Consider the following 27,435-nt stretch of genomic DNA (forward strand, 5'->3'; position numbering starts at 1 on the left):
GGACAGCGATGGAGATGGAGGGGAGGTCAGGGAAGTCCTCTGTAATGAGGGGACGTTTGAACAGAGGCATGAATAAAGCAACAGAGTGAGTCATGCAGATACCTCGGGTAGAGACTTTTCAAGCGAAGGCCGGCATGCTGCCAAGGGAGTCGGAAGTCCCTTGTCTGGGAGAGCCAGGAAGCCAGTGTGGCCACGGGGAGGGGAAAGGATGGCCAGAGGCCTTAGCAGGGTGCAGACACAGTGTTCTGGAACCTGGTCTGGCCCAGTTAGACCCTGGATTCTCTCCTTTTCATCCCCTTGTCCTCTCCTGCCTCGTCTTCCATGGGCTCACCTGAAAGCTGGAGGTTCCAGAGCGAAGAGATATTTCTCTGAAGGAATTCCGAGATGATTCTGGCCCCCTTCAAACCAAGATCATTGTCGGAGACATTCTAAAAAGCAAGAACACCCTTGTGTGTGTATTGAATACGCCACCCCAGGGCCCTCATTAGCAAATGGTGTCCGGGAGGGGCTTACTCAAGACCTGCACTGGGCAGTAGGGCTGGGTGGGGAGAGGGCCAGGGGAGAAAGGGTAGGAAGGATTGGGGAGAGCAAAGGAGCAGAGGACAATGAGGATTCAGCTCCCCGAACGCCTGGCTGGGAGGCCCGCCTGCTGGTCTCAGTTTGACAGAGAGAGACACAGCGAGAGAGGGAGCACAAGCAGGGGAGGGTGGGAGAGGGAGAAGCAGGCTTTCCGTAGAGCAGGGAGCCCAGTGTGGGGCTCGATCCCAGGACCCTGGGATCACAACCCGAGCCGAAAGCAGATGCCTAACATCTGAGCCATCCAGGTGCCCCAGCCCTAGTACTTTAGATAAACTTACTGTACATTTTTTTGAAACCTAAGATAGCTTTATTAGGAGAGTTCGGCATGAAGCAATTGAAAGATTCCTTCAGAGTAAATCATCATTGTCAATTTCATTCACTGATTTGTGAAACGCGATTGACTGTGCTGGGAACATGCAGGGATGCAAATGGGCACAGTCCTTTAGGGCTTGTGGGAGGGACCTTTATACAAACCAGCCCTTATGATCTTAATTGCTTCTCCTCTTTTTCCCCCCATTTCGAAATGATGGTAAACTAGACATAACACAACATTTGCCGTCTTGACTATTCCTAAGGGTACTGTGCAGTGGTCTGAAGTATGTTCACATGCTTATGCAACCCTCGCCATCATCCGTCTCCAGACACATTGTGTTTGATGGAAGTATTTCGTGCCTTTATTTTCTCTAAGTTCACTTTAAAGCGACTCTGCGGAAGGGCTTACTGGTCTCTTTGGGCCACGGGGAACACAACCCCCCGGCCAGCCTCTGACATGCGGCCCTCCTCTGAGAAGTCACCTCTGGAGGAGAGGGGCCTCCAGGCCCATCGCAGAAAGCTGGAGGCTGGCCGGGGCCAGGGCGGGGGTCTCTGGCCCATCCTAGGTGGTGTCGAGAGCCCCGGTGCGGGGGTGGGAGCTGGCAAAAGGGCCACAGTACCATCTCCTGCAGGTAGTAATTCTCTTGCAGCATCTCCACCAGGCTCAGGAGCCCCTCCTCCATGAGACTGTTGTCTGCCAGCTCCAGGGTGACCACACTCGTGTTGGACTTCAGCCGCCACAAGAGGAGGGGGAGAAAGACAGAGGGAGTCGGTGACCCGATCAGTTCCCTGCCCTTGCCCAGAGCTTGTCCTCTCCCTTAAGCTCCCAGCCTTTTGAGAGGGCACAGAGTTGCAGGCCAGCACTTCCGGAGAACGGACTGGAGCAGGATGCCGCCCCGGGGACGAGCCATCCTGCCGAGGTGTGCTGGGACAGTATGCTTATTCTGGGCACCTCCACCAAAGGGAGCTCTGCAGGGGAATTTAGAAAGGGGTTATTAAAACAATGAAGTCCCTGAAAAATGCGGGGCACAGGGGTGAGCTACACAGAGAGTAGTTATTTAGCCTGGAGGAGAGAAGCTGTGACCTACTCTAAGATTAGGGAGAAACTGATGCATTTAATCCAGTACTGAAACAGAAGGCGTCTACTGGGCCTGCTTCCTCCAGAGGTCTTACTCAGGCTCTGTCTTATCTGGCACGTTTCTTTAGTCAGAACGTGGCCCCAGGGCTGCTTGGAAGGACCTGGACTTCAGTCTTACATATCTACATCCAAGCCAGTTGGCATGCCCACAAGCAGCAAGGTCAGAGCAAGTGACTCACAGCAAGAGAGCCAGGGGTCCGCTCTAAGCAGCACTGTTGGCTATTTTCCCCTTCCGCACCTCGGGGGTCCCGGTGCAGCAGGTGTGGGGGGCAGCAGACAGCCCCCAACCCAAGGCTTATCCACATTCATCTCACCCAGGCCAGTAGCCACTGGTTACTTTTTGTGCCCACTGCTGGGGAAACAAGCATGAGAGAGCAGGGAACACCTCTGCACCCCACCAAGTCCAAGGACGCAGAGGCGGGCAGGGGAGGGAGGGACGAGACCCATGAAACACGACCACTACTGTCAGGGTGCTTTTAAGCTAAGCCAGGAAAACACAACATGTGCAAAGTTGAACAGTACGAAAGAAAAATACCAGTTCGGTCCGCCGACATGTCACAGTGATTAACTGTCAAATTAGTGACCCAGAGAATCAGAGAACAGAAGACTCCCCCCAAACGGAAACTGTTGTTACTAAGAGATAAGTGGCCCATGTCCTGAGAGAATTGCATTATTACCTGTTTTTTCCCCCATGAAACTCATGAGGTAATGGTGCATTCCTAACACCTCATTAATCAGTCTTTCAACACTCAATAAATTTTGAGACGGTTTTGTTCGTTCTCTGCTCTTCCTCTCTTCCCTCCCCCCAGAAAGCAGCACAATCTCACATTTCATGTAGCCTCTTAATGGATACGTGCTAAACATAAATGCTGTTCTAGTTCCCAAAATGAGTGAGTGCTTTTTTTTTTTTTTTTTAACCAAACTTTCCCTTTACCGTCTTAAATGAACAGTGTTGTGCTGACCTACAGTCATCACGTGTTCAGTTTTTCTGGGATGCAAGGTGGTTTGTATACAATCAATTATAATTATATAAAGCCAGGATGAATTCAAGGTCAAGTCCTTGGTTGCTCATGCCGAGCCGAGAGAGACAGAGAGAGAGAGAATTATTCCTGTGGGAAAACATGATCTACTCTACAGTGTGATCTTTTAAGAATTATAATGTTGCAAAAGGCAAACACTGAATACAATAGCTCAGTAGTGAACTTACTTACAGCAAAGGTGAGCTTTGGAATTGAGACCCAGCCTGGCCACTTACCTAGGGCTGTTGCCTTTGCTTCCTGAATCAGAAAGTTCATAGGCTTCCAAGGCCTCGGTCCCTAGTAGCCCCCTTCCCAGGAGCTAGTGGGGCACACATGTCTGTGAGGTAAATTAACTGGCAGTCAAGCAGAGTCTGGGGTAGGTTGGGCATAAAGCTGTAATCTAAGGTCCCCTGGAGGATCTCTCTGAGTCTTGGACCCCCCACTCCATCAAACCCCACAGCTGCCAGTCTCCATATGCCCCCATTGTCATGCTCACCACCAAGGCTATAGCAATAGCCTTGGTACCGTTGGGGCCCAGCCCATGGTGGTTGAGGTTCATGTAGGACTCCTCCATGTTCCGGAGAAAGTAGGAGACAGGCACTACGCCCATCAGTTTGCAGGCCTCCAGGTAGAGCTCCCTTTGTCCGGTGGTGAAAGATTTCTCCGTATCTACACAAAAAGATGCAAATGAATGAACTGGGGATTCTCTTCTCCTTTGGCCTTATTCCCCTCTAACCCTGGGGCCAGGTGTGCTTCTGCCGGGTGTCCCCTCTGCCTGAGGATGTCCCTGTGGGTGTGTGTGCAGGAGGGTGGCTCTAATCGTGAAGGCAGCCGGAGGTGGGAGAGGGAGACCTGAACTTCAGAAAGCCCCAGATGGATGTCCCTTTGGGGAAGAGAAAAGGCCCCTGGTTCTAGGCCCCAAGCTTTCCTAGGAGAAGAAGTGTGGCCCACGCCCACCTTCCCAGGTTGCCCGCATCCGGGACTGATTATCAAGGATGCACAAAGGCCCAGCTCCCTTGCCCACCATGAGACAGCTCTGAAAGAAGCTCATTTGTGAAGCGGGCAGCCTTCATTCCATTTTCGTTTCACGACCACGGTTGAAATGAGAGCCACAAGGGAAGCTTTACTAACGATTTCAAGAGGAGAGGTTCCAACTTTAAAATCCCCAAGCAGGACTGAGAGGGCGTCTCAAGGTGACCAATCAATGCAAGGTGGAGAGACCCCTCCCCCAACCCCAAATCAGCTGGAAACGAACAAACTTGTATTTGAGGGGGCTTTCCTCTTTCAGAGACTTTGCATGTCATTTTTCCTCCCAAAAAGGACAGTCATGACTCCTTTACCAAGGACAAATTCTAGCCCCGAATCACACAGAGCTGATCAGAGCTAAAAACCAGCTAACAGAATACGGCGATTTATCTTTCCATTCCAACCACTTCGGGCCTTTGTTCCTTGGGCTTTAGACCTGCCTGGCTTGTGGTCGACGGGCAGTGGGCCTCCCTGGGTTCCATACGCCCTCCCAGCTGTCCCCTTATTAAGTGAGCCCCTTCAATGGCAAGGCTTCCCACGGCCCACCGGGTTCTACAGCCTGCATCTGTTTTTCCTTCGGATGCCAGGGCCTTTGTCCAACGCACTCTGGACATTTCTGGGGCAGACAATGAGAGCTTTGTCGGTGAAAGGACAACCCTACAAGGAAGTTGACTTTGCAGGCACAGCCCCTAACTGGCCTTCTCCTTAGGATGGCTGGAGAGCAGAGTCTCTCTCTGCTCTACCGAGAAAATGGAGTCGGCTATTTCTCGGGTGCGAGGAGCTGTTGTGTGCCTTGAAGGATATTCAGCAGGATTCCTGGCCTCTGCCAGTGACACGCCAGTAGCATCCCCCCGCCCCCGCCCTGGCCCCGTTTGCCAGATGTCCCCTGGGGTACAAAATCGCCTCCAAGTGACAACCACTGTGGCATAGGACAAATGGCATGTGGCAGGTGACAACTTGTCCTGCCTTCTCTCCCTCCTCCGTGGCTTCGTTGCCAGCTTGCTATTGCACCCAGGCTCATGTCTCAGGCCTGCCCAGAAACCCTCCCCGCCCTGTTCCCAGCACCTCAGTCCCCGAGGCAGGGACATGAGAAGCTGGAGCAGCTGGGCCCTGGGTTTCTGTCCCAGCACAGCACAGTTGCCATTGGTGATGTCTGTTTGCCATGGCAGGGTCAGTAAGCCCCACCTTTGTCCTTGGCACTAATTCTGCTCTGTTTCATTCTGCTGACCCTTTCCAGCTGTAGTCACTAGGGTGGGGTTTCATCTGATTTTTAATTTTTTTATTATTTATTTATTTAAAAAAAGATTTTATTTATTTATTTGACAGACAGAGATCACAAGTAGGCAGAGAGACAGGCAGAGAGAGAGGAGGAAGCAGGCACCCTGCTGAGCAGAGAGCCCGATGCGGGGCTCGATCCCAGGACCCTGGGATCATGACCTGAACCGGAGGCAGAGGCTTTAACCCACTGAGCCACCCAGGAACCCTCATCTGATTTTTAAAAAAGATTTTATTTATTTATTTGAGAGGCAGAGCAAGAGAGAGCATGAACTAGGGGAGCAGCCAAGGGAGAGGGAGAAGCAGACACCCCGCTGAATGGGGGGCCCAATTCAGGGCTCGATCCCAGGACCCCGAGATCATGACCTGAGCCGGAGGCAGACGCTGAACCGACTGAGCCAGTCAGGCACCAACTACCACTGTATTTCGGAGGCAGCTTGCAACAGTGTTCTCTCTTGTGGGGAGTTGGGGGAGGGGGAGGAATGGGGTGAAAGCAGGAAAATGGGAGAAAACATCCAGTTTCTATCTGCCACCCCTCCAACCAGGTAAAGTTCCACATTGAAAACATCAGTATATTAGCATGGAAAATGTTAATCAGTACATCTTGACATGGAAAGAAGTCAGAAAAAGAACAACAAGACATGGGGTGGGGCTGGGCTCAGGAAGGAGGCGTGCATGGAGGGGAAGCTGTGTGTTGATCGTGGGTTGGGAGGTTTACGGACTTGTCGACCCAGAGGCCAGAGCACAGGAGAGGAAGGCCACTGGGCTAGCCTCAGGCTGGAAATCCCAGGCTTGCCCATCAGTGGGATGAGCGCGGAGCTCACCTTGTTTTACAGGGGTTCTGGGCACTTTCCTGCTTGGGGAAACAGAGAGGGCGAGGGAGAGGGTAAAGGCATTGTTTGCGGTAACAGAGTCCTTGCTGCAGCTCAGAGAGCTCCCTCCTTCCCCGTCCGCCCCCCGTCCTAGGCACACTCGCTCTGTCCAGGGTGAACTCTCAGGTAGGAGAACGGAGACCTTGAATGAGTAGAGAGGAAGGCCACCAGGAGGCAAGGTGGACCCCAGACACTCCGCGGCCCCCCACAACACAGAGCAGGAAAGCAGATCCGCAGGGTGGGGCAGACAGGGGATCTGTGAATGGCAGCAGCTCTCCGTGGCCTTGGGCAACTCACACAATCTCCGTAAGCCTCAGTTTCCTCCTCTTTAAAAGGCGGGTAATAAGACTACTCCTGGGACGCTAGCCAAGATGACAGAAGATGCCCCATGCGGAAACCTTGAGAAAGCCAGAAATCCCCATTCGTGTCTGGGTTTGGCTTCCAACAAGCTGATGTGACCGCTCTGCTCCCCGGGGAGGCCACGAGCTCAGGGCAGCTACAGCTGCGGCACCGGGCCGGCCTCGAGGAGGACCCCAGGCTGCTGCCCCGGGGTTCCTTGTGCTGGACGGCCCGGTGGCCAGAGCCATGGCCCACCCCGGGGAGCAGAGCCTCCAGCTCCTGCGGAAGGGGTCGCGCCACCACCCCGCGCCCCCAGGGCCCACTCTCACCTTCGATGTCCAGGTCTGTTTCTGAGCTCTCCCGGGCGGCCTTGTCTTTATCCACGCCCACGGACGCCTCGGCCTCACAGTAAAGGGTTTCATCGCTGTTCTGTGGCGCTGGCTCTGTTTCGGGTTCATCTGGAAGAAAAACTCATCTCCGGATGCTGGCAATGAAAGCTGTGGGCCTTTCCCGTGGAGCCCGGCCTGCGCTCCCTTGCTCTGCCAGCCGGTCCTGGCCACAGCCTCTGACGCCCCAGCCTCACCAGGCTCGCGGGGCCGAGGGACTGCAGTGTGCCTTCAGTCCCGCCAGGGGGCTCCGTTCCACGGGCCGCCCCTCCCGGACCCAGTACTGCCCCCTGATGGCCCGCAGGGTCTTGTGTTGAACACCCGCCCCGCTCCAGCCCGGTTCCCTGCTTTGGGCCCGTCTTGGAGACTGGCTCCTTGCTCATTCTTTTCCTTCTCTTTGCGTTGGGTGGGGTTCAGGGTCGGCTTCACTCTTCCCGGGAGAGGATGTGTGCCGATGCTTAGGCTTCCTCATTGGCGGGCACAAGCCATGCTGAGGAAGGCCCGGGATGGGGCAGGGTAGGGCAGGCGACTTGGGTCAAATGTCAAATGAGGGGGTACAGGAACAGTCCCAAGGAGAAAGAAGGATGACTTGATTCCTAAAAACTTGACCTAGCTTCTCTCTCTTCCAATCCAACATTTTAGGACCATGAAGAAGGACGGACTTGCAAAATCTTGCTGGGGTTGAAATTAATTACGATGAGTATGTATCTATACCTTTTTGCTTTCTTCCCACCAGTCCCTACACTCGCTGGACATGGGTTTTCTGCCAGTGGACCACTGATCTGGGATCAGCATGGGTTCCTGAAAACCTCACACAAGGGTCCAGAGCTAGTCATTCCACCTCTGTGGGATGCACTGTTGGGGGAGCCATGCTCGGCCACCAGGAGCCCATCAGAACTTGGCCAATCTACTCTTTGGGTGGGCTGAGCATTTGTGGCGGTGGTCCCAAGTTTTAACCCCCTACGTTCTAAGATAGTGGGTTCCTAATGAGTCCATGCAGGTCTGTGTTTTCTTAGTCCTTATCCATAAACCCAAGCTCCAGTGTTTATTTCCAAGAGGGTAAGACAAGATCTACATGATAAGGGGTGGACAGAGCCATAGCCCAGCAGCTGGAAGACATACAGTGGCTTAGCCACCAAACTCAGCCATCGAAAAGTGATGACTTTCTGAGTCTTAATATCCTCATTAGTCCTACAATTTGAGAATTCCATCCAATGCGTAGAATGCTCGTAGATGTTTAACTGGCTCTCAAGGCGGGGCAGGGGTGAGGAATCCTGATTTGTAGTATGAGCCAATTTGGGTGGTGTAAATATTCCCAACATGGCTGATTATCTCCACTACAGATCATATTTGTATTCTACTCATTCTTTCACAAAATGAAAAAGAAAATCAGCCAGAGCTAGGACAAGCCAATTCCAGCAGATCACTACATCCAACTCTCTCACTCCCTGTTTGAGAAGCCCCTGAAGCCATGTCACTGTGACACTCCATCCCGCTTCTAGAGGAGAGGTCCCCATGAGGGGGGGGGGTGTCCATGTGATCCCTGGGTATTACACTGAGACAGCCCAGAAGGGCCCGAGAGGTGAGAGGTAGGATGCCTGTTCACCTTGTGTCTCAGGCTCAAGAGGCTCATCATTGTCCATGGTTCCAGGGCCCTCCTGGTGACTGCTGTCAGCTTCTCGCCACCTCTCTGCTGCTCCCCTAAGAAGCACACCCGTCCATTCACTTCTGTCTCAAAGTCTGTGCACCCTGCCCCTCACACGGATAAATCCCAGGGGGGCCTGGAGTTATCTTTCCATCCCGGCAAGCCCTGGGGACAGTGGGCTGTGGTGGGAACAGGACAGGCATGGAATGGACCCCAACTCTGTCTGGGAGAAGTCGCTGCTTCCCCGGAACATCAGGGAACGTGGTACAGCCCGATTCCTGGGAGCCCCGTCGAAAGGATGCCCATCCGCCTGTGACTTTGTGACTCAGGAGCCGCTTTCATCTCACCTCTTCAACATTCCATGACCTCATGCAGTCATTGTGATCCACACGGGTGGACCCGGCAACAGCAGCCGGCCTCCCACCCTCTTGGTGGCTCTGGCAGGCCCTCTTTTCTCATATGTCCCCGGGGGCCGAGCCCAGGCTTGGCTGTGAGTGTGCTGGTGCTGTGGGCGGGCCTCTCCGTGGTGGTGCATTTCCCTCCAGGGCAGGAGCAAGCCCAAGACCCTTAGTCAGGTGACTGTGAAGAGCGGCCACCATGTTCTTCTCTCAAGGTGGCTGTGCTTCAGGTACGAAATATTACAATGATGGGTGAAGTCCGTTTTCTTCCACCCAGTTCTCTTTCCTTTTTTCTTTCCCCCTCGGGAGAGTGTCCTCAGCCTTGGAGCAGAAGATCAAAAGCAAAGCCCGGGAAACATATGTTCTATCGCCACAATTTGTTGCAGCCAAAGCACTGTTCAATCCAAATTACCGGGCTGCCTAACTTGAAAACACTCAACCATCACTCACATGCGGGGCTGTTTTCACATGCCTTGGAGTTGAAGGTCACTTGCAGTTTACTCTCAAGAGAATCTGGAGGCGTGTTTGTTCCTTCTTGATAAGCTTTCAGCACATCAGCGGTCAGGTCAGTGACTGGAGGGCTGGGGGATTTTGGCAATGCCTCTTTGCCACTCGGAAGAATGACGACAATCTAGGAATTTGTTTAGAGAAGCCGTAGTTAGAATCTTGGACCAAAAGAAACATGTATATCTGAGATGTTACTCATTCCTTTCAGGGATTCATTCTGTAAGATTTATGGAGTGTCTGTTATGTACGAGACACTGAGGTAGGCAACCACTGTGGGGAGGGGGTATAGACATCATTACGTACTGGACCTTTCAGGGCAAGTATCATACAAGACAGAAATTGACACAGCTACCCCTAGGGTATAAAGGTCATACGCAAACATTTTTGGCAGCGCTGCCATTCATAAGACAAATCTGGGTCACCCTAAATCAGCATGGCAACACCATTCTTCCGTGGTCCAATATCATGTGTTTCCTTGAAAGAAACACCAAGCAGACCAGGGGGAGTGCTTGACTTCTAGGATGAATTGGTGAGCATGTGTCCTGGAGACTCCTTGGGCATCTGGTATACTCCCATGCTGGTGCAGAGGATACGGAAGTATCCTTAAAGGAGAAAAAAGGGGACTGGAAAGTATGTTGGTCCTGGTCTAGACTCTAGGTGCTCTATCTGGACAGTACCACGTGGTCTCACGCACAAAGAGAGACTTAGAAAATTTGGAGGACAACATCCTAAATAGCCACTGGGCAGAGGCACCAGGCAGTTACTGGAAATTGATTAGGGTCATGAGGGAGACTGAGTTCAAGGGAAGGTGAGGTTTCTTCAGGCTGGGGAGCGTTTGTGGGCTCTTGGCAAGTAGCGTCCTGGCCAGAGGCATTTCCAGGAATGCGGAATAAAGGAAGCAGCAGAGTCCCAGGTGAGTTTGGGGGGAGTATAGAGTGCAGGGAGTAGCAGGGAAAAGTGAGGCAACAGATACCAGAGCAATTTCAGGGATAGATTCAATGCAGTGGAAAGTCAATAGGAAGCCACTAAAGATTTTTGAACAGGAGTGTGATTTAATCAGAGCTTCTCTTTATGATGGTGGACAGCAATTATTTATTTGGGGGAAAGAGTATTCTGGAGAAATAAAAATGTTCAAGAACCATAATTTTAAAAGTTTTCTTTCTTTTTAACATCATAAAATCTATCTGCAACTTCTTTTCATATGTTATTTTAAAAGTTTATTACTGAGGGGTATCCTTTTTATTTTTTTAAAGATTTTACTTATTTATTTGAGAGCAAGAGAGAGAGCATGAGTTGGGGGGTGGAGAGAGGAAGAAGCGGGCTCCTTGAGGGGCTCCATCCCAGGATCCTGAGATCATGACCCGAGTTGAAGGCAGACACTAAATGGACTGAGCCACCCAGGTGCCCCAGAGTATCCTTTTTTTTTTTTTTTTAAGATTTTATTTATTTGTTTGACAGAGATCACAAGTAGGCAGAGAGGCAGGCAGAGAGAGAGGAGGAAGCAGGCACCCCGCTGAGCAGAGAGCCCGATGTGGGGCTCGATCCCAGGACCCTGGGATCACGACCTGAGCTGAAGGCAGAGGCTTTAACCTACTGAGCCGCCCCACAGAGTATCATTTTTTTAAATTAAAGTTTTAATTCTGAAATATTTAAGGGGCGCCTTGGCGGCTCAGTGGGTTAAACCTCTGCCTTCAGCTCAGGTCGTGATCCCAGGGTCCTGGGATTGAGCCCTGCATTGGGCTCTCTGCCCAGCAGGGAGCCTGCTCCCCCCCCCCCCCCCCCCCCCCCCCCTACTTGTGATCTCTCTGTCAAATAAATAAATAAAATCTTAAAAAAAAAAAAAAAGAAATATTTAAGACTGTAGGGAGTCACAAAATAATAAGGTTCCCGTATACTCTTTACGCAGCTTCCCCTTGTCTTTACATCCTACATAGCAAAATTATCAAAAGTAAGAAATTAACATTGGTGCAATGTTATTAACTCCACTACAGATCACATTTGTGTTTTGCCCATCCTTTCACTAATGCCTGTTCTTTGTCCTGGGATCCATTTCAGGACCCTACTTTGTGCTGTTACCATGTCTTTCTCTCTCTCTCCCAAAATATGACCTTTCTTCAGTCTCTGTCTTTTATGACCTTGACACTTCTAAAGAGTCCTGCTCAGAAGTTTTGTGGAATGTCCCTCAGTTTGGGTTTGTCTGGTGATTTCTCATGATTACCAGGAAAGGCACCAAAGCGGATATGCCCTTCTCAGCACATATCAGGGACACATGATGTCAATATGTATTACGTTGTTGTCTTGGTCAAGGTGGTATCTGCCAGATTTACCTACTATAAAGTTACTGTTTCCCCCTTTGTAATTATTACATATTTTGGAGATGTTTTATGCAAATATCCTGTTTCTGCTTAAACTTTTTGCCCAATACCTTTATTTATTTATTCTGCCCAATAATTATAGCATCCGTGATCTTACTGAGGTCTTGCCTCAGCCCTTATTACTGTCATGTTTCAATGGTGATTTTCTGTTTCCCACAGTCCTTCTATGTTTGCCGATTGGAATTCTTTTGTGGGAGAGAGTGGTCCCTCTCCCCTATTTGTTTGTTTATTCAGTTGTTTATCTTAACAGGGATCATGGAGGCTTATTTTATTCATACAGTGCTACCATTATTTTGCTATTCAAGTTCCGGCTTTGGTTATGGGAGCTCATTCAGGTTCACCGCTGTGCCCTATTGACGTGTGCCTCGCCTTTTATTTTTATTTGTTTGATCCCTTCCTTCCCTTTTGGCGCCACAGGCATCAAACACTTTCCCAAGGAGAGTGAAAGCCTAGGTCTGAGTGCTGGCATGCCCATCACTGTTGGGTTGGCACTGCTTCTAGTCCTTCCCGGTGGATAGAGCTAGGATATACACATCTGTCTGTCTGCATATACACTAAGCCACACATAACACACATCTGTATTTATTTCCATACCCGTCTATCTGTATATATATTAAACAAAACCATGAATACACCAATACCCCTGATTCCAATTCAGCACCACCACCTGTCTTTCCTCTTTTCATATTTGTTATTTCTTTCTCCTCAAGAAAACCTGCTCTCATTTTCTACAATGTATTTACTTCTTTGCTCATCTCTAGTATACATATAAAGTAATTCCACAATTGCTAAACCATAATAGGGGAAACAAATTTACCAACTAGAACACAATGTTTGTAATTATAGTGTGTGTGTGTGTGTGTATGTCCCCTTATGTATCCAGTTAAAACACTTCCCCCCACTGCACCCCCCCCTCCTGTGCCACCGCCCTGGCAAATTATCTAGGTCCACTCTTCCTAGCCTCTTCAATGTGGTTATTTGATTCATTTGTTCACTGGTAACTGCCTGCATTTCACACACCCCCCATATCCTGGTTGATTTTATTTAATTTACATACAGCAACATTCACTTTGTACAGCACAGTTTTGTAGGTCTCGACAAATGCAGAGAGTCATGTATTTACTACCATGGTTCCACTCCAAACAGTTCCGTCACCTGAAAATTTCTCTCATGCTGTCCCTTTATGATTAACCCCTTCCCAGCCTAAGCCAATGTTGGAAATCACTGTTCCATCCTTAGAGTTTCACGTTCTCCGGAGTCATATAAATGAAATAATACAAGATGTAGGTTTTTGGCGGGGGGTGGGGGGTGTCTGGCTCCTTTCACTTAGTAAAATGCATTTAAGATTTATCCATGTTATTGCCTGAAGCAGTAGTTTGTTCCTTCATATTTCAGAGTAATATTCTATTGTAGGATGTATCACACACTATCCACTTACCTGCTAGATCTTCATAGTTTCCCTTTCTGGTGATTATGCATAAAGCTGCTATAAACAATCAGGTTTATACAGTTTCTGTGTGAAAACAGAGATTTCTCTTGAGTAGATACTTGAAGTGGGATTGCTGCCTGTATGTAGCACGTACATGTTTTGCCTTGTGAGAAACCGCCATGTTGTCACCCAAATTGCAAAGGAGCTTTGCTAATTTGAATTCCCCCTAGGAATATACAGTAGCATCAGCTGTTCTACATTCTTGCCAACTCTTGATGTCGTGGTATTTCCTGGTGGTTTTAATCTGCATTTTCCTAGTGACTAGTAATGTTGAGCATCCTTTCATGTGCTTTTTGGTCATTCATATATCTTTCTTACTGTTCAGATGTTTTGCCTATTTTAAGCTGGATGGTTTATATTCTTACTGAGTTTTGAGAGTTCTTGATATATTCTGGGCAGAAACCCTTTGTCAGAAATGTGGTTTGCAAATATTTTCTCCCAGTCTATGGTTTAGCTTCTTATTCTTTTTTTTTTTTTTAAGATTTTATTATTTATTCATTTATTTGACAAAGAGAAAGAGAGAGAGAGAGAGTGAGTGTACAAGCATGGGGAGCAGGAGAGGGAGAAGAAGGCTTCCTGCTGAGCAGGGGGCCAGTGTGGTGGGACTCAATCCCAGGACTCAGACACCATGACCTGAACTAAAGGCAGATGCTTATCCAACTGAACCACCCAGGCGCTCCTAGCTTGTTAGTCTTAACAGTGTCTTTCAGAGTATGCATTTCAATTTTTATAAAGTTGAATAATTTTGATAATTTTTCAAAATTCATAATTTTTTAAAATGTATTCATTTGAGACAGAGAGAGACACACACAGAGACAGCATGAGCAGGGGAGAGAGGCAGAGGGAGAGAAGCAGACTCCTTGCTGAGTCAGGAGCCCAATGAAACGCTCAATCCCAGGACCCGGAGATCATGACCTGAGCCAAAGGCAGATGCTTAAGCATCTGAGCCACCCAGGCGCCCCTCAAAATTCATAAATGAAAATTTTTCAAAATTGATCAAAATTACCATTTTTTTCTCTTACAGATCATGTTTTTGGTATCATATCTAAACGTTCTGCCTAATCCAAGGTCGTGTTGATTTTTTTCCTATCCTAGAAGTTTTATGATTTTAGCTTTTACATTTAGGTCTACAATCCATTAAATTTTTTTTATTGTGGTAAAATATGCCAACAAAAAATTTATATTTTAACCCTTTTAAAATGTGCAAGTCTGTGGCATTAAGTACATTAACAATGTTGTATAACCGTCGCCACTGTCTGTTTACAGTGCTTTCTCTAGGATCTGTTTTGCATGAGGCATAAAAGGTACCTTCGTGAGGTATGGGTGGAGATTCGTTGTGCGTGTTGATGTTCGAACATTCCAGTATCATTTGGTGAAAATACTGTCCTTTCTCCAGTGAATTGCCTTTTTACCACTGTCAAAAGTCTGTTGACTCTATGTATCCTTCAGGGTTATTTGTAGGGCTGGCATTTCAGAAACCATATACCCAGCGTGTGATGTCCCACCTAATCAAAATGTTGTACTTTTAAACTACTAATTTGGGTGTTGAGCTGCTGTGGCGCTGGGAGGTAGGCATAAGGCACTTAAAAGTTGGAAGGTAAACTGACTCAAGAGTTAATCCACAACCAGGGACAAAAGAGACAGTCCCAGGGGAGGAGGGGAGGCACAGTTTTGATTTGAATGAGTCAAAGAGAATATCACCCTGGGCAAGGTATGGCCCAATACTAAGAGAATGAAAATTTCCTTTTTTATTGTCAGTCTCACTGCTATAACACTTCCACTAGTGGGGAACACAGCAGAGGGACCCATAACGATCCTATAAGGTACCATTTACACAACCGTTATAAGTGCAGACACCGTTCAATGGAATTGACATTTGAACCATCTATTATTATGCTATTATGAGATACTATGTTTGATTCCCATTTTACAGAGGAGGAAACTGAGCACAGACAGGCTAAGTAACTGGCCCCACATCACAGAGCTAGAAAGTGGCAGAGCTGGGACATAAATGAAGTCAGTCTGGTTGCAGAGCCCTTGCTGGTGCTTCAACATGACAAGGTTGTTCTCCATTCATGGCTCAGAAGGGTCTGGGCTCAGGAGGTAGGTTTCAGGAGTTGCCAAACTATAGTCTAAGGACAGAATCTGGTCCATTGCTTGCTTTGTAAGCAAAGTTTTCTTGAAATACAGTCATTATCAGTCATTTAGGTATTTCTGTGGTTGCTTTCATGCAGACACGTGGCAAAGTCAAGTTGCTACCAAGACCCATAGCCTGCAAAGCCAAAAATATTTCCTAACTGCTCCTTTAGGGAAAAGTTTGCATTGTATTTGGTCTTTTTTTTTTTTTTTAAGACTTTATTTATTTATTTGACAAACAGAGATCACAAGCAGGCAGAGCAGCAGGCAGAGAGAGAGAGAGGAGGAAGTAGGCTCCCTGCTGAGCAGAGAGCCTGATGCAGGACTCAATCCCAGGACTCTGGGATCATGACCTGAGCTGAAGGCAGTGGCTTTAACCCACTGAGCCACCCAGGTGCCCCGTGTATTTGGTCTTCTATTAGCATAAGAGATGAAGGTTCTAGGTCTCCAAGGACAGAATGGAGAGAAAAGAATCCAAGAAAATTGGCAGAAACCACTTTAGATGGCAAGGTTGAGGAAGTACAACCAAAGAAAGAAAGAGATGCCATTATTATCAAATGTAATCATATCTCATTTTTTGTGAGAGCTTTTTAAAATAAAATGATAGTTGTAAATCTAGTGGAATTTCAAATATGGGGGGTTTTTGAAAGAAAGTCACTTGCAGAATTATAAAGGAAGAAATGCCCCTTTGTGTGTTCACTTTTGCAAGTTTGGGTTTTATTATGCTCAGTTTCCTTATGAAACTGATGCTCTCCAGAAAGGACTTTTTATTCATTTATGTGTTTGTTCCTTCTATGTGTTGGATGCCCTAGGCTGGCTTAGGCAACGGGAACAGAGTGGCAAAGCTCATGAGTATACAGTTCACTGAGGGGTACTGACGAGTAAAGAGACAGTGACAGTGTTGGGCCCAGAGTGAGCAAGGGTGTGAGAGAAGCAAATAAGAGGAAGCTTCTGGTCCAGACTGGGGGACGTGGTGTGTTTGTGTGTGGGTAGGTGCTGGGGATTTGGGAATGCTTCCTTGAGGCAGAAATATCTAAGTTGAGACTTGAAGGTCCATTAGGCAGTAAGCAGTGAAGACAGAAGGAGGGGCAGACCCAGGGGAGGAGGAGAGGGATTTGGGGCTGGGAAGAAAATTTCCATAAAGTCCCTGCAGCCTGCTGGAGTGGGATCCTCACCTTGAGGGTGGCTGGGGGGGGGGGGAGGTGATAGAAGGGAAGGGCTGAAGGATGAGACAGGGAAGTGGGTGGGGCCAGCAACAGAGGGCCTTCTCTGCTATGCTAAGGAATTTGGCCTGCATTTTGAAGATGGGGGGGCACCTGGGTGGCTCAGTGGGTTAAACCTCTGCCTTCGGCTCAGGTCATGGTCTCAGGGTCCTGGGATCGAGTCCTGCATTGGGCTCTCTGCTCAGCAGGGAGCCTGCTTCCCCCTCTATCTCTGCCTGTCTCTCTGCCTACTTGTGATCTCTGTCTGTCAAATAAATAAATAGAATCTTAAAAAAAAAAAATGAAGATGGTGGGGGTTTGCAGAGAGGTTTTAAGCGGCAGTGGGACTGGCCATGATTCACAGAGTAGAATACTGCTCTGTTCAGTGTGGAAAGCAGACTGAGGACAGGAGGAAGATCAACACCAGTTAGAAGTGGCTGCAGGAGGGCACCGAGGTGGTTCAGGGGGTTAAAGTCTCTGCCTTTGGCTTGGGTCATGATCTCAGGGTCCTGGGATTGAGCCCCACATTGGGCAGAGAGCCCTGCATTGGGCGCTCTGCTCGGCAGGGAGCCTGCTTCCCCCTTTCTCTCTGTCTGCCTTTCTGCCTACTTGTGAGCTCTGTCAAAAAAAAAAAAAAAAAAAAAAAAAAAAAGTGGCTGCGGTGAAGTAGACTCCCTGAATAAATCTAGAGAAGGCCAAATCTCTTGGACTTGGGACAGATCAGAGATGAAAGTCAAAGGGAGAAGAAAAAGCCAGAGGCCAGGGTAACTTGATAGTGATTGTGCCATTCAGAATGAAGAGGACAGAGGAGCTAAGGGGAGAGAGGGGCTTTCGTTTTTTTTGGAGGATGGTGGCAGAAGGTGCTGAATGCACCTTTGGGCATGTTGAGTCTTTGTCTCTGATGAGCCTTTGTCTCATCCATTGAAGAGGTCCATAGGCAAAAGGATTTATGAGTCTATGGCTCAGGAAAGGGGATAAAAACATAGATGTATGAGTTGTCAGTAGGGGGATGATATGTGAAGCAACTGGAGGGGTGAAATTTTCTCAAAGAGGGGCTTTAAAGTAAGAAGAGGAAAGAGACCAAGGATGAAATCTTAGGAACACCATCATTGTCTACAGAGTTAGAAGGAAAACAAGAATATCACAGAAACCAAGGGAAGAGAATCTTACAAGAAAGGGGGGGTTACGCAAAATTATAGAACATTCAAGAAATAATAAAGCCTGGAGGATGCCCATTCCATCTGGCAACAAGGAAGGCACTGGGGATTTTGATGGGGAGTTTCAGTAGAGTGATAAGAGCAGAAGCTATATTTCAGTGGAATGAAGATGAATGAAAAGTAAGGAAGTATGGATATCAGGAGAAGACAAGTCAAAAAGCTTGGCTGTGAGGGAGATGTGGGGAGGTGGAAGGGTGGCTGGAGGGGGCCTTCGGCTGGGAGAGAGTTTCCTATAGGAGAGATCCGAAGCATGTTTAAATGCTGATGGGAAGGAGTCAGGAAAGAAAAGGAGAGGGGTGAGCAGAAGGAGCATAATCTCTGAGGAGGCAGGAAGAAGGGATCCCAAGCATAGTGGAGTAGTCAGCCACTGTGTTGGGAAGGAAGGAAGAAAGGTGGTTATGGATACCGGCCAGTGTACTGGGGTGGCAATAAGGAGTAGAGCGTTTTCACTTGGTGGTTCCATTTTTTTCTCTAAAGTTGACAGGGAGATGATCTCTAGAGAACAAGAAGGGAGATCATAGGGCAACAAGTTAGAAAAGAATGGTCATCAAGGAAATGGGAGAGAAAGCTGATTAAGAACAAAGGATTGCTGGGGAGGGTTGGGGGCTTTAAAGTGTGAGGCTGGAGATCAGAACACTAACAGCTCCAGTCCAAGGGGTTGGTAATTTTATTCTCCAGTGCTCAGCAGCCCAAACGTCAGAGCTAGGAAGGAGAATGGTTTCACTGACCTCAACAGGTGTCATTTAAGAACAGTGGGATATTGGGAACAGTGATAAAAGATGGTTCATGGAGATTCCATATAGGATAGAAAAAGAGATGATGACTGAGGGGAAGCATGAAGACAGAAGAGAGAATGCCAGGGTTTGATGGAGTTAACAGCTGAGGCAGAAGTGAGAGTCGGAGAAGCAGAAAGCCATGAGGTAATCCGCTGGGGTGGGGGTTTGAACTTATGATTTCAGAGGTGGAGCAGTACTTGGTCATGATACTCCAAGGGTGTCAGAAGTGGGAATGAGGCCACTGAGGAGGTGGTGCCAGTGAGCTTCTAGACTCTGGGATGGCTCCTTGACTTTGGGCATGGGGAGGACTTGAGGTAGGAAAAACTGAGCCAGGGTTAGAGTCTGCAGTGGAAGAGGAGGAGGGGGCCTGAGGTCAAGAAAAATCAGGGTGAGGTTGGGGTAAACACCGATGAGTGCTTGACAAATGTCTGATGAATACATGAATACAGGAATCAGTAAATATGTGAATGCATCAACTCAGACCAATTTGGCACATTCTGGGAATATCTAGCCATCAATCTCGAGATCCCAGGGGAAACACTAGGATTACAGAGGCCCGGTTAGGAGGAGTGTACGGGTCTCAGGCTATCATAAGCGTTAAAGGCAAGCAGTTCTTTTCAGCCTATCCTATCTTAAGAGGCTATTTGAGTCCTCTAGACCTGCCCAGGTCCAAACAGATAGCTACTAACCCCTTGTAGCTATTGAGCACTTGAAATGTGGCTCCACATAAAACACACCGATTTCAAAGACTTGGTAAAAAGAAGAAAAAAAAAGAACATAAAATATCTCATTTTAAAGTATTGATGATGCTGAAATCCCAATTTTGGGGAATCGATGCATTTAAATAAATAAAACATTATGAAACATTATTAAAATGAATAAAACATTATTAAACATTATTAAATAAATAAAAAATTATTAAAATGAATTTTGCTTCCCCCCCCCCACTTTGCTTATGAGGCTACTAAAATATTTTAAATTACAGATGGGGTTCACATTGCATTTCTCCCGAGCAGCTTGGCTCTAGGCCTTGGTCCATAGCTTCTGCAATCCCGAAAGGAAGGATTATGCAGCCTGTGTGATGTGCCTGTTGTACCAGTAAATGAATAAAGGCAGCCCTCTTGAACTTCCACACATACCTGGGGCAGGAGTACAGTTTGAACTTGCAAAGGCTTGCGTTTCTTGTATACAGGAAATTTCGCTGTAAGAGAACACTTCGTATCCCTCAAAGTATTGCAAAACCTTCCCCTGGCCCTACTAGATGGGGTCTGCATCCTTGCAATGACCCCGTGGTTTATCATTGCCTCCACCGTTATCACAGTTGGGATAAACCGAGGGACTCATCCGGTCTCTCTTCTTGGCATATTTCTGACATGAGGGGGCTGCAGATGGTACAGACTGTACTTTATACTTTTCCTTTGACTGGGGAATCCCGAGACGGTTCTCCTCCATGCCCAGTCTCCTTGGAATCTGCGGGGAGAGCTTGCTTCACATTACAGTTTGGAAGGCCCTTATTTCTGCCAGGGATTGTAGATGACCCTACATTAGCAGTAGCCAGAGCTGGTTTGGGCTTAAATTTAAAAAAAAAAAAAAAAAGTAGCAAACACTAAGAGCTTACCCTAGGTTGGAGGAAACTGAGGCTCCAAGAGGTTCCGTAGCCTGAGAGGTTCCACAGGTGTGAAGTAGGCAGAGCCAGCTCTAAACTCAGGTGGTCCAACTCCAAACCTTGTGACGCTCACACCCCCTACACTTTTCAACACGTCTGGGAAACAAAGAGAGGGCAGTCTCACTTACTTGGCCTTGGGGAAAAGCCTTCCTTTTCTCCAAAAGAGTATGGCGTCGGTTGGCCTGACACATTTTGCTCACACACGCGTTGAACAGCACAGTTGAGGGCAGGTCCTTTCCACAGAGGTTCCTACACTGTACACCAGAATAACTCCGTCCAAGTTAAGAGCTGCATTCCAGACCTGTTAAATCAGAATTCTGGGAGTAGGGCCTAGGAATTTGTATTTTTAAAACATTTCTAAGGGGATAAGGGAACCCTCATTTCACAAAATGATAAACATAGGCTCTAGGTAAGTACCTTGATTTAGGATCTGATTTAGAACTTGGACTTCTGGGTGACCATTGGGACAAAATGTAAGGAAGTTACAAGGAAGGTTTATTTCACCCACCTGAAAAGAGTGGATCTGGCTTTTGGGGGCTCCTTAGGCAGAGCTGACATTTTTGCGCTAGGTTCGACGAGGCTTCCCAACCTTCAGACTGCTCTTGGCGCCCTGCTTCATCTCAGGCAACGGGTGAGTGCTGTTAGTTGGAGCCGGACTGACTCTCTCCTTCTTCTTCCTTTTATTTAGCCTTTCCGTGTTATGATGTACCCAGCTGGTCCTGGATCTGGTGACTCCCCAGAAGGCTTCCCTGAGCAACCGAGGCTCCAGCCACAAATCGGAAATCACACAGCTCAGACACTAGGTACTGAATTTGGGAGTATTAAGCAGTCCTTGCTTCCCAGCGTGGCTGGGGTAGACTGAGGGTGAGACAGGGGGAAAAGAGACTCAAAGAGGTCTTCGGGTAGCACAGAATCCACAGAATCCTAACCTTCATTTAGTAACATGGGCTTTATTTGATCCACAAAGATTTGGTTCCTCCTGTGTGCCTGGCACTGTTGTAGGCACTAGAGAGATATCTCAATGAAAACCAACCAACCAACCAACCAACCAACCCAGACTCAGCGCCTGCCTTGTGGAGCTTTCCCCCCCAGCCTTCCTTGACTTCCTTACCAGTGGGACACCCCCTTTTTTTTCCAGATTAGGTTAAAAGTGGGCCCATTTGGAATAGGATGGGAAAGGAGACGAAGTTGTAGATTTCATTTGTGACCTAGTATCTGAGCTGGGGAAGACTGAGCAGAGTCAGGAAAAGAAAACTAATGGGGAAGCACGCACGCTCTTCCCTGGGATGAGAGAAGAGAGATTATAGAAGTCAGGGCTATGTGGGGCTTTAGGGAAAGTCCAGCGCCTCATTTTACACGTGAGGAAACTGCAGGACAGAGAGGTTAGAGCGTACCCCGAGGGGACCCCCTCGTTAGGTGGCAAAAGTGGGAATGGAACTGTGGCCCTGGAATGATACTATGCAGCCTCCAGCGAGGCGCTCAATTTTCACACTGGGCGCCTGCATGGCTTCTGGGAGCTAGGCCCGGCCGTTGCCACGGGGAACAGGTTCCCCGCCCTCGCGGGCCCACGCGTGGCCCTGCGCTCCCAATAAAGTTTTTGTTGAAGCGCAGCTGTACCACGTGAGCCGGCCCGGGGGCGGGGTCGGGGTCGGGGGCGGGGCCGGGCTCAGGAGACCCGGCGGGCGGCCTTGAGGAGGGGAGGCGGGCGCGAGCCGGAGCGCGAGCGCGGCGGCTGGCCATGATCGCGTCGTGCCTGTGTTACCTGCTGCTGCCGGCCGCGCGCCTCTTCCGTGCCCTCTCAGGTACCGGCCCCGCGTCCCGGCAGGCGGGTGCCAGGCCCGGGCCCACGTCGGCGGGGTCCCGCGGGGCCCGGGGCGGTGTGCGGCGCGTCGGGCCTCACGACCACCCTTCCCCGGCCAAGTGGGGAGGCGGCCCTCGGTCCCCGGGGCCCGCGCTGGACCCCACGGGGCCCCGGGCCCGGCCGACGACCCTCGCGGGCGCCCCTCCTCTCCCCGCGCCTGTGGCCTGGTGGTGTCCGGCCCACGCTTAATGCGGGAGGGGGACGGCGAAGCGGCAGGAGCCGTCCTTCCCGGGCCCCGGGGGTGTACAGGTTTCAGGGGTCCGCCGAGTCACTGCCTTGGGGGCTCGGCGAGGGTTGGCTACTCGGGTCCAGGCGAACGCCCGAATTGTCGGGGCTTGGGTGGGGGGTGGTGTCTGTGGGCCGAAAACCCGCAGGCACCTGCCCTCCCCCGGGTTACTCCACGCTCACCTTTCCCAGCCGCCTCTCCGCTCGCTCTCCCGCCGCGTCTTTCGTTGAAACACCGGTGCTCACAACCCAGAGACCTTTTCCGACCCAGCTTTGAAGCAGCCTCCCCTGCCCTTAGAGATGCGGCGGGGTGGAGCCAATGCCCAGCTGGTACTTTAGAGGGGGAAGGGAGCTATTGTTTTTTATTTTTTTTAAATTTTATTTATTTATTTGACAGGCAGATCACAGAGAAGCGGGCAGAGAGAGTGGAGGAAGCAGGCTCCCTGCTGAGCAGAGAGCCTGATTTTTGGGGGGGGGGGGGGGGGCTCGATCCCAGGACTCTGGGGTCATGAACGGAGCCGAAGGCAGAGGCTTTAACCCACAGAGCCATGCAGGCGCCCCGAAGGGAGCTATTCTTTCACTTTTTCATGATCTGCCTGCGCTGCCATTCCTGGTCTTTGAAATTCCCGAGGTTCTTAGGACACCATCACTTTCCACAGAACTCCCAAAATGTTCTCTGGCAATTTAGAGGCCGGGACAGACCAAGAGCTACTCTCTTGGAAATAAGCAGTCAACTGCATTCTGTGTTTTTCCTTTCTAGACCTTTACGTGTGTGTGTGTGTGTGTGTGTGTTTGTGTGTGTGTGTAGATCCATTTATCTAGTTATTTGTGTGTCTGCCGCTGGAATGCAACCTCCAGGAGGGCAGGGCCATGTCTGTTTTGCTACTGTATCTCCAGTGCTAGCACACGGCCCTGAATATAGCAGGCACTTGATTCAGGATGAGAAACTCCACGGAAGTAATTGCTTTCAGAGAATTAAAGCATATTCCTTTATCCATGCTGTCATTTCTGGAGCTCTTCCGATGTCCACCATGGTAGCCTCAGTGACATATACTAGTCCACAGTTTTCTAGGCCTGCGGTCAGCCTTTAGAGATCTCAGAGGAGGGACCACTTCCCTCCCTCCCCCATTAAAGTAGTACCACTTTTTAAAAACTTGGTGTATTTGGTTTTTACATAAGGGTTTCTTTCTTTCCCTCCCTCCCGTCGTTACTTCCTATAAAACAATTCTGTTGAAAAACCAGCCACCGCCACCACCAGAATTCTCCTAAATTTGAAACCAAGGACCCTCACACTTGTCAACCAGAGAGCCTCTGCCATCTGGTATGCAGAAGATGTTTCAAGGGACAGGGAATTAGCAAATCCCTGAGATTAAAGCCAGCAACACAGTTCATCCGTGTAAAGCGGGGTTTCCCCATCTCAGCATTATCGACATTCGGGCCTAGATAATTTGTTGTGGGGCTGTCCTCTGCACTGTAGGATGTCCAGCAGTATCCTTTTCCATTAACCTCTAGATGCCAGCAGCATCCCTGCAGTTTTGACAACCACTGTTTCCAGATAATACCATATGTCCCCTGAGGGCAAAATCACCCCTTGTTGAAAACCACTGGCCGAGAGGGACATAGACTATAGATCCACGTACACTATCAATAAGATAATATCTTTCAACATTTGAACCATTTTGATACTTTTCTTGCCTTTTGAAAAAACAGAGCTGATAAAATGAGTCTCTGGTGATTGAGGGTGAGCTTGTCACTTGTCCCGTGCTGTAAATAAGTGATTTAGTGAGTGTGGGTGTTTGCTTGCACCAAAACCAAAAGACTGTGCTTGGAGTTTGGGGGCCTCCAAGTTTAGAGTTTTCCCACTTGCTGTCTTGCCTGTTGGCTGTCATTTGTTGCTGCTGTAGCAAAGAGATGACAGCTGTCTCTTACTGTCACTCGTTGGCACCTTCCGATTTATAGCCTCTGGTGTTTTATGGAATGGGAAGGCTGATAATGAAGTTGTGAAGATTTATGAATAGAATATATAGCTTTGAGAAAAAGAACTAGGGCCTTTGCTAAGAAATAAATTGTGTACATTTTGAGACACCCTTTTTGTCTACTTCAGGACATTTTCTCTTTTTAAAGATTTTTTTTAAAAAGATTTTATTTATTTGACAGACAGAGATCACAAGTAGGCAAAGAAGCAGGCAGAGAGAGAGAGAGAGGAGGAAGCAGGCTCCCTGCTGAGCAGAGAGCCTGATTCGGGGCTCGATCCCAGGACCCTGGGATCATGACATGAGCGGAAGGCAGAGGCTTTAACCCACTGAGCCACCCAGGTGCCCACAGGACATTTTCTTTTGGAATGTATTCATAGATTAGAGGATTTATAGAACTAGAAAGGTTCTTGGAGATTATGTTGTTCAAACTTTCCCTTTTCCGCCTTTACAGTCAAGAGTGAGTCCATCTCACCAGGGGCTTTGTCCAAGGTCACATGGTTTGTTAGTTTCAGTGCTAGGTCATAACCCACAGTTCTGATTCATGGTCAAGTGCTGGTTCCAATGTAATGTGACCCTTAGAACCAGAGAGTTGATGCTCAATAGGAGTCGTGACCTCTAGACAGAAGGGGGTGGTGGTGGTTATATATGACCATCTCCATCCTAGATTATGTGGGACAGCATTCTTTCATTCATGCACTGAATATATATCAGATCACTACCATACAAATTAGTTTATACTTATAAAGCACTTAGAATAGCACCTGGCACATAAAGCACTTTATGCTAATGATAATGGTGTTCCGGGCCCTAAAATGGGCAGGCTCGGTGATGGTAAACAATGGGCAAGGTGCACATGATTCTTGTTTGTATGGGACTTTCCTTTTAGTTGGGAGAAGAGTATGGTTTGGGGCATGTTGTCATCTTATAACACAGTATTTTGGCTTGCTTCTTAGATGCTTTCTTCACATGTCGAAAAAATGCCCTCCTGGCGAAGAGCTCGTCCACCCAGGTAGAGGGCGACTTTGCCATGGCCCCTCGGGGGCCCGACCAGGAGGAGTGTGAGGGCCTGCTACAGCAGTGGCGAGAAGAAGGGTCGAGCCAGGTGCTCTCAACTTCGAGTGAGGGTCCCCTTGTAGATAAGGGACTAGCCCAGAGCAGCCTGGCGCTCCTGATGGATAATCCTGGAGAACAGGATGCTGCTTCAGAGGACAAGTGGTCCAGCAGGCAGCTGAGTGACCTGCGGGCAGCAGAGAACCTGGAGGAGCCTTTCCCCGAGGTGCTAGGAGAGGAGCCACTGCCAGAGGTCGAGGGCCCAATGTGGGCGGCTGTCCCCATGCAGACCGGCCCCCAATATGCAGACTGTGCTGTCCTCCCAATGGGTGCCCTGGCTGCAGAGCAGTGGGAAGAGGACCCTGCAGTGGTGGCCTGGAGCATAGCACCTGAGCCTTTGCCCCAGGAAGAGGCTCCCATCTGGCCTTTTGATGGCCTGGGGCAGTTGCAACCTCCCCCAATGGAAATCCCGTATCATGGTGAGTCTGACAACTGGCTGAGTGAGCCTGGGCAACAGCTTGTCTCCAGTGTGAGCAGAGCCTCTGCTAAAGAGAAGATTCTCTGACAGGGAGCTCTGTTGCATTCTGTTTTTGTGAGAATCTTACAGTATCAGATCTCGAGGGGCCTTAGAGATTGTCTCATCCAGCCCCATGGTTTTTTGAAATAGATGATGAAATAGCCATGGTGCAGAGAGGTGGCAAGACAGGCCTGAAGTCACACAGCTAAGTAGAGGCAGAACTGAAAGCACACCCTCGTTCTGATTCTCCACTCTCTAGCAATTGTGGTGGAAAGATCTCAGAGCCTCCACACCCTGCCTCAACCAGAATTTTATCTTCTGGTTTTATCTATGTTATATATATTTGGCTTCCATTAATATTTGAAGAATGAGTTCTGTGGCTCAAATAGGTTTGAAATCCACTTTGCAGCTCCCACAGGCTCTAGGAGAGATGGGGACATGTGGTTTATAGCCCCACAGGCTTTTTTGAATTTAAAGGTTAGGAAACACTCAAGGCTGAGATTACTCTAGTAATGTCTTTAACCTCAGGTGATTGTGAAGCACATTGATCTGTGATTCTCCAGAGACCCATAGACTTACCAAAGTGAGAAACTGTCAGCCTAGAATTATTGACCATGTACCAGGTGCCAGGTATCATGCTAGGGACATTGGTGAACAGGCCAAGATTGTCTCTGGCTTCGTGGAGCTTATTATCTAGTCTGAAAATGTCTTATGAGCGCTGCTCAAATAGCCATAGAGAAGGATGGGTGGTAGGGAAGGTAAAAAAAGGAACCTGAGGCACAGTAGCTCTGACTCAGGAGTGGAGATGGTGGGACCTGAGGATAACATACTTGTTGTGGACCTCTTCTTTCCGACCCCTTTGCAGAAATCTTGTGGCGAGAATGGGAGGATTTCTCCGCTCAGCCAGATGCTCAGGGCCTGGAGGCAGGGGATGGCCCTCAGTTCCAGTTCACTCTGATGTCCTATAACATCCTGGCCCAGGACCTGATGCAGCAGAGCTCAGAGCTCTACATGCATTGCCACCCGGACATCCTCAATTGGAACTATCGCTTTGCGAATCTCATGCAGGAATTCCAGCACTGGGACCCGGATGTGAGTGAAGAGGGGAGGAAGTGCCATCTTGTATTTGCTTTGAACCTGGGCTGTTTCCCAGTGCTCTTAGAAAATGAGTTCAACCCCATAGTTTTTTTTAGGATTGGTGTTTTGCCTAGGGCTGGAGCTTTCCTGCCTGGAGTAAATTGAGTTTTGGGCAGGTGCTGAGAAGACTCTCGGGGTACACAATTTCCAGCACCATTATGCAGGGAGGGAGACTCGAGGGATTCAAGAAGCGGGAAAATCCAACTCGGGCATCTAGCCTAATCAACTTAACTCTGGGCTCTACATGCATTGCCACCCGGACATCCTCAATTGGAACTATCGCTTTGCGAATCTCATGCAGGAATTCCAGCA

The 27,435-nt window shown here is 48.9% G+C and overlaps 2 protein-coding genes across 14 annotated transcripts in view; one reads left to right on the top strand and one right to left on the bottom strand.

Moving 5' to 3' along the window:
- Positions 1–22,758, bottom strand: part of LRRC74A (leucine rich repeat containing 74A) — a 46,849-nt gene extending 24,091 nt beyond the window's left edge. For 4 of the 9 annotated variants that reach the window (XM_059373668.1, XM_059373672.1, XM_059373670.1 and 1 more), the window contains exons 1-8: positions 22,627–22,758; positions 20,866–21,120; positions 20,310–20,453; positions 8,553–9,620; positions 6,890–7,018; positions 3,545–3,717; positions 1,374–1,619; positions 332–428 (exon numbers count right to left, since the gene is read on the bottom strand). In XM_059373668.1, coding sequence (XP_059229651.1) covers positions 332–428; positions 1,374–1,619; positions 3,545–3,717; positions 6,890–7,018; positions 8,553–8,589 — 682 coding nt within the window. In that variant the 5' untranslated portion in view covers positions 8,590–9,620; positions 20,310–20,453; positions 20,866–21,120; positions 22,627–22,758. Of the gene's footprint in view, positions 1–331; positions 429–1,373; positions 1,620–3,284; positions 3,718–6,889; positions 7,019–8,552; positions 9,621–20,309; positions 20,454–20,557; positions 20,659–20,865; positions 21,121–22,626 lie in introns of those variants that run through there. The other 5 variants (XM_059373669.1, XM_059373674.1, XM_059373667.1 and 2 more) reach the window with 4 other exon arrangements.
- Positions 22,013–27,435, top strand: part of ANGEL1 (angel homolog 1) — a 26,599-nt gene continuing 21,176 nt past the window's right edge. For 4 of the 5 annotated variants that reach the window (XR_009399189.1, XM_059373661.1, XM_059373662.1 and 1 more), the window contains exons 1-3: positions 22,013–22,159; positions 25,373–25,948; positions 26,852–27,078. Coding sequence is in view for 4 of the 5 variants with exons in the window: in XM_059373661.1 (XP_059229644.1) it covers positions 22,096–22,159; positions 25,373–25,948; positions 26,852–27,078 (867 nt within the window). In the remaining variant the exon portion in view is untranslated. The remainder of the gene's footprint in view (positions 22,160–25,372; positions 25,949–26,851; positions 27,079–27,435) is intronic. The other variant, XM_059373665.1, reaches the window with a different exon arrangement.

The sequence above is a fragment of the Mustela nigripes genome, chromosome 13 (genome assembly GCF_022355385.1).
Source record: "Mustela nigripes isolate SB6536 chromosome 13, MUSNIG.SB6536, whole genome shotgun sequence".
Taxonomy (NCBI): Eukaryota; Metazoa; Chordata; class Mammalia; order Carnivora; family Mustelidae; genus Mustela; species Mustela nigripes.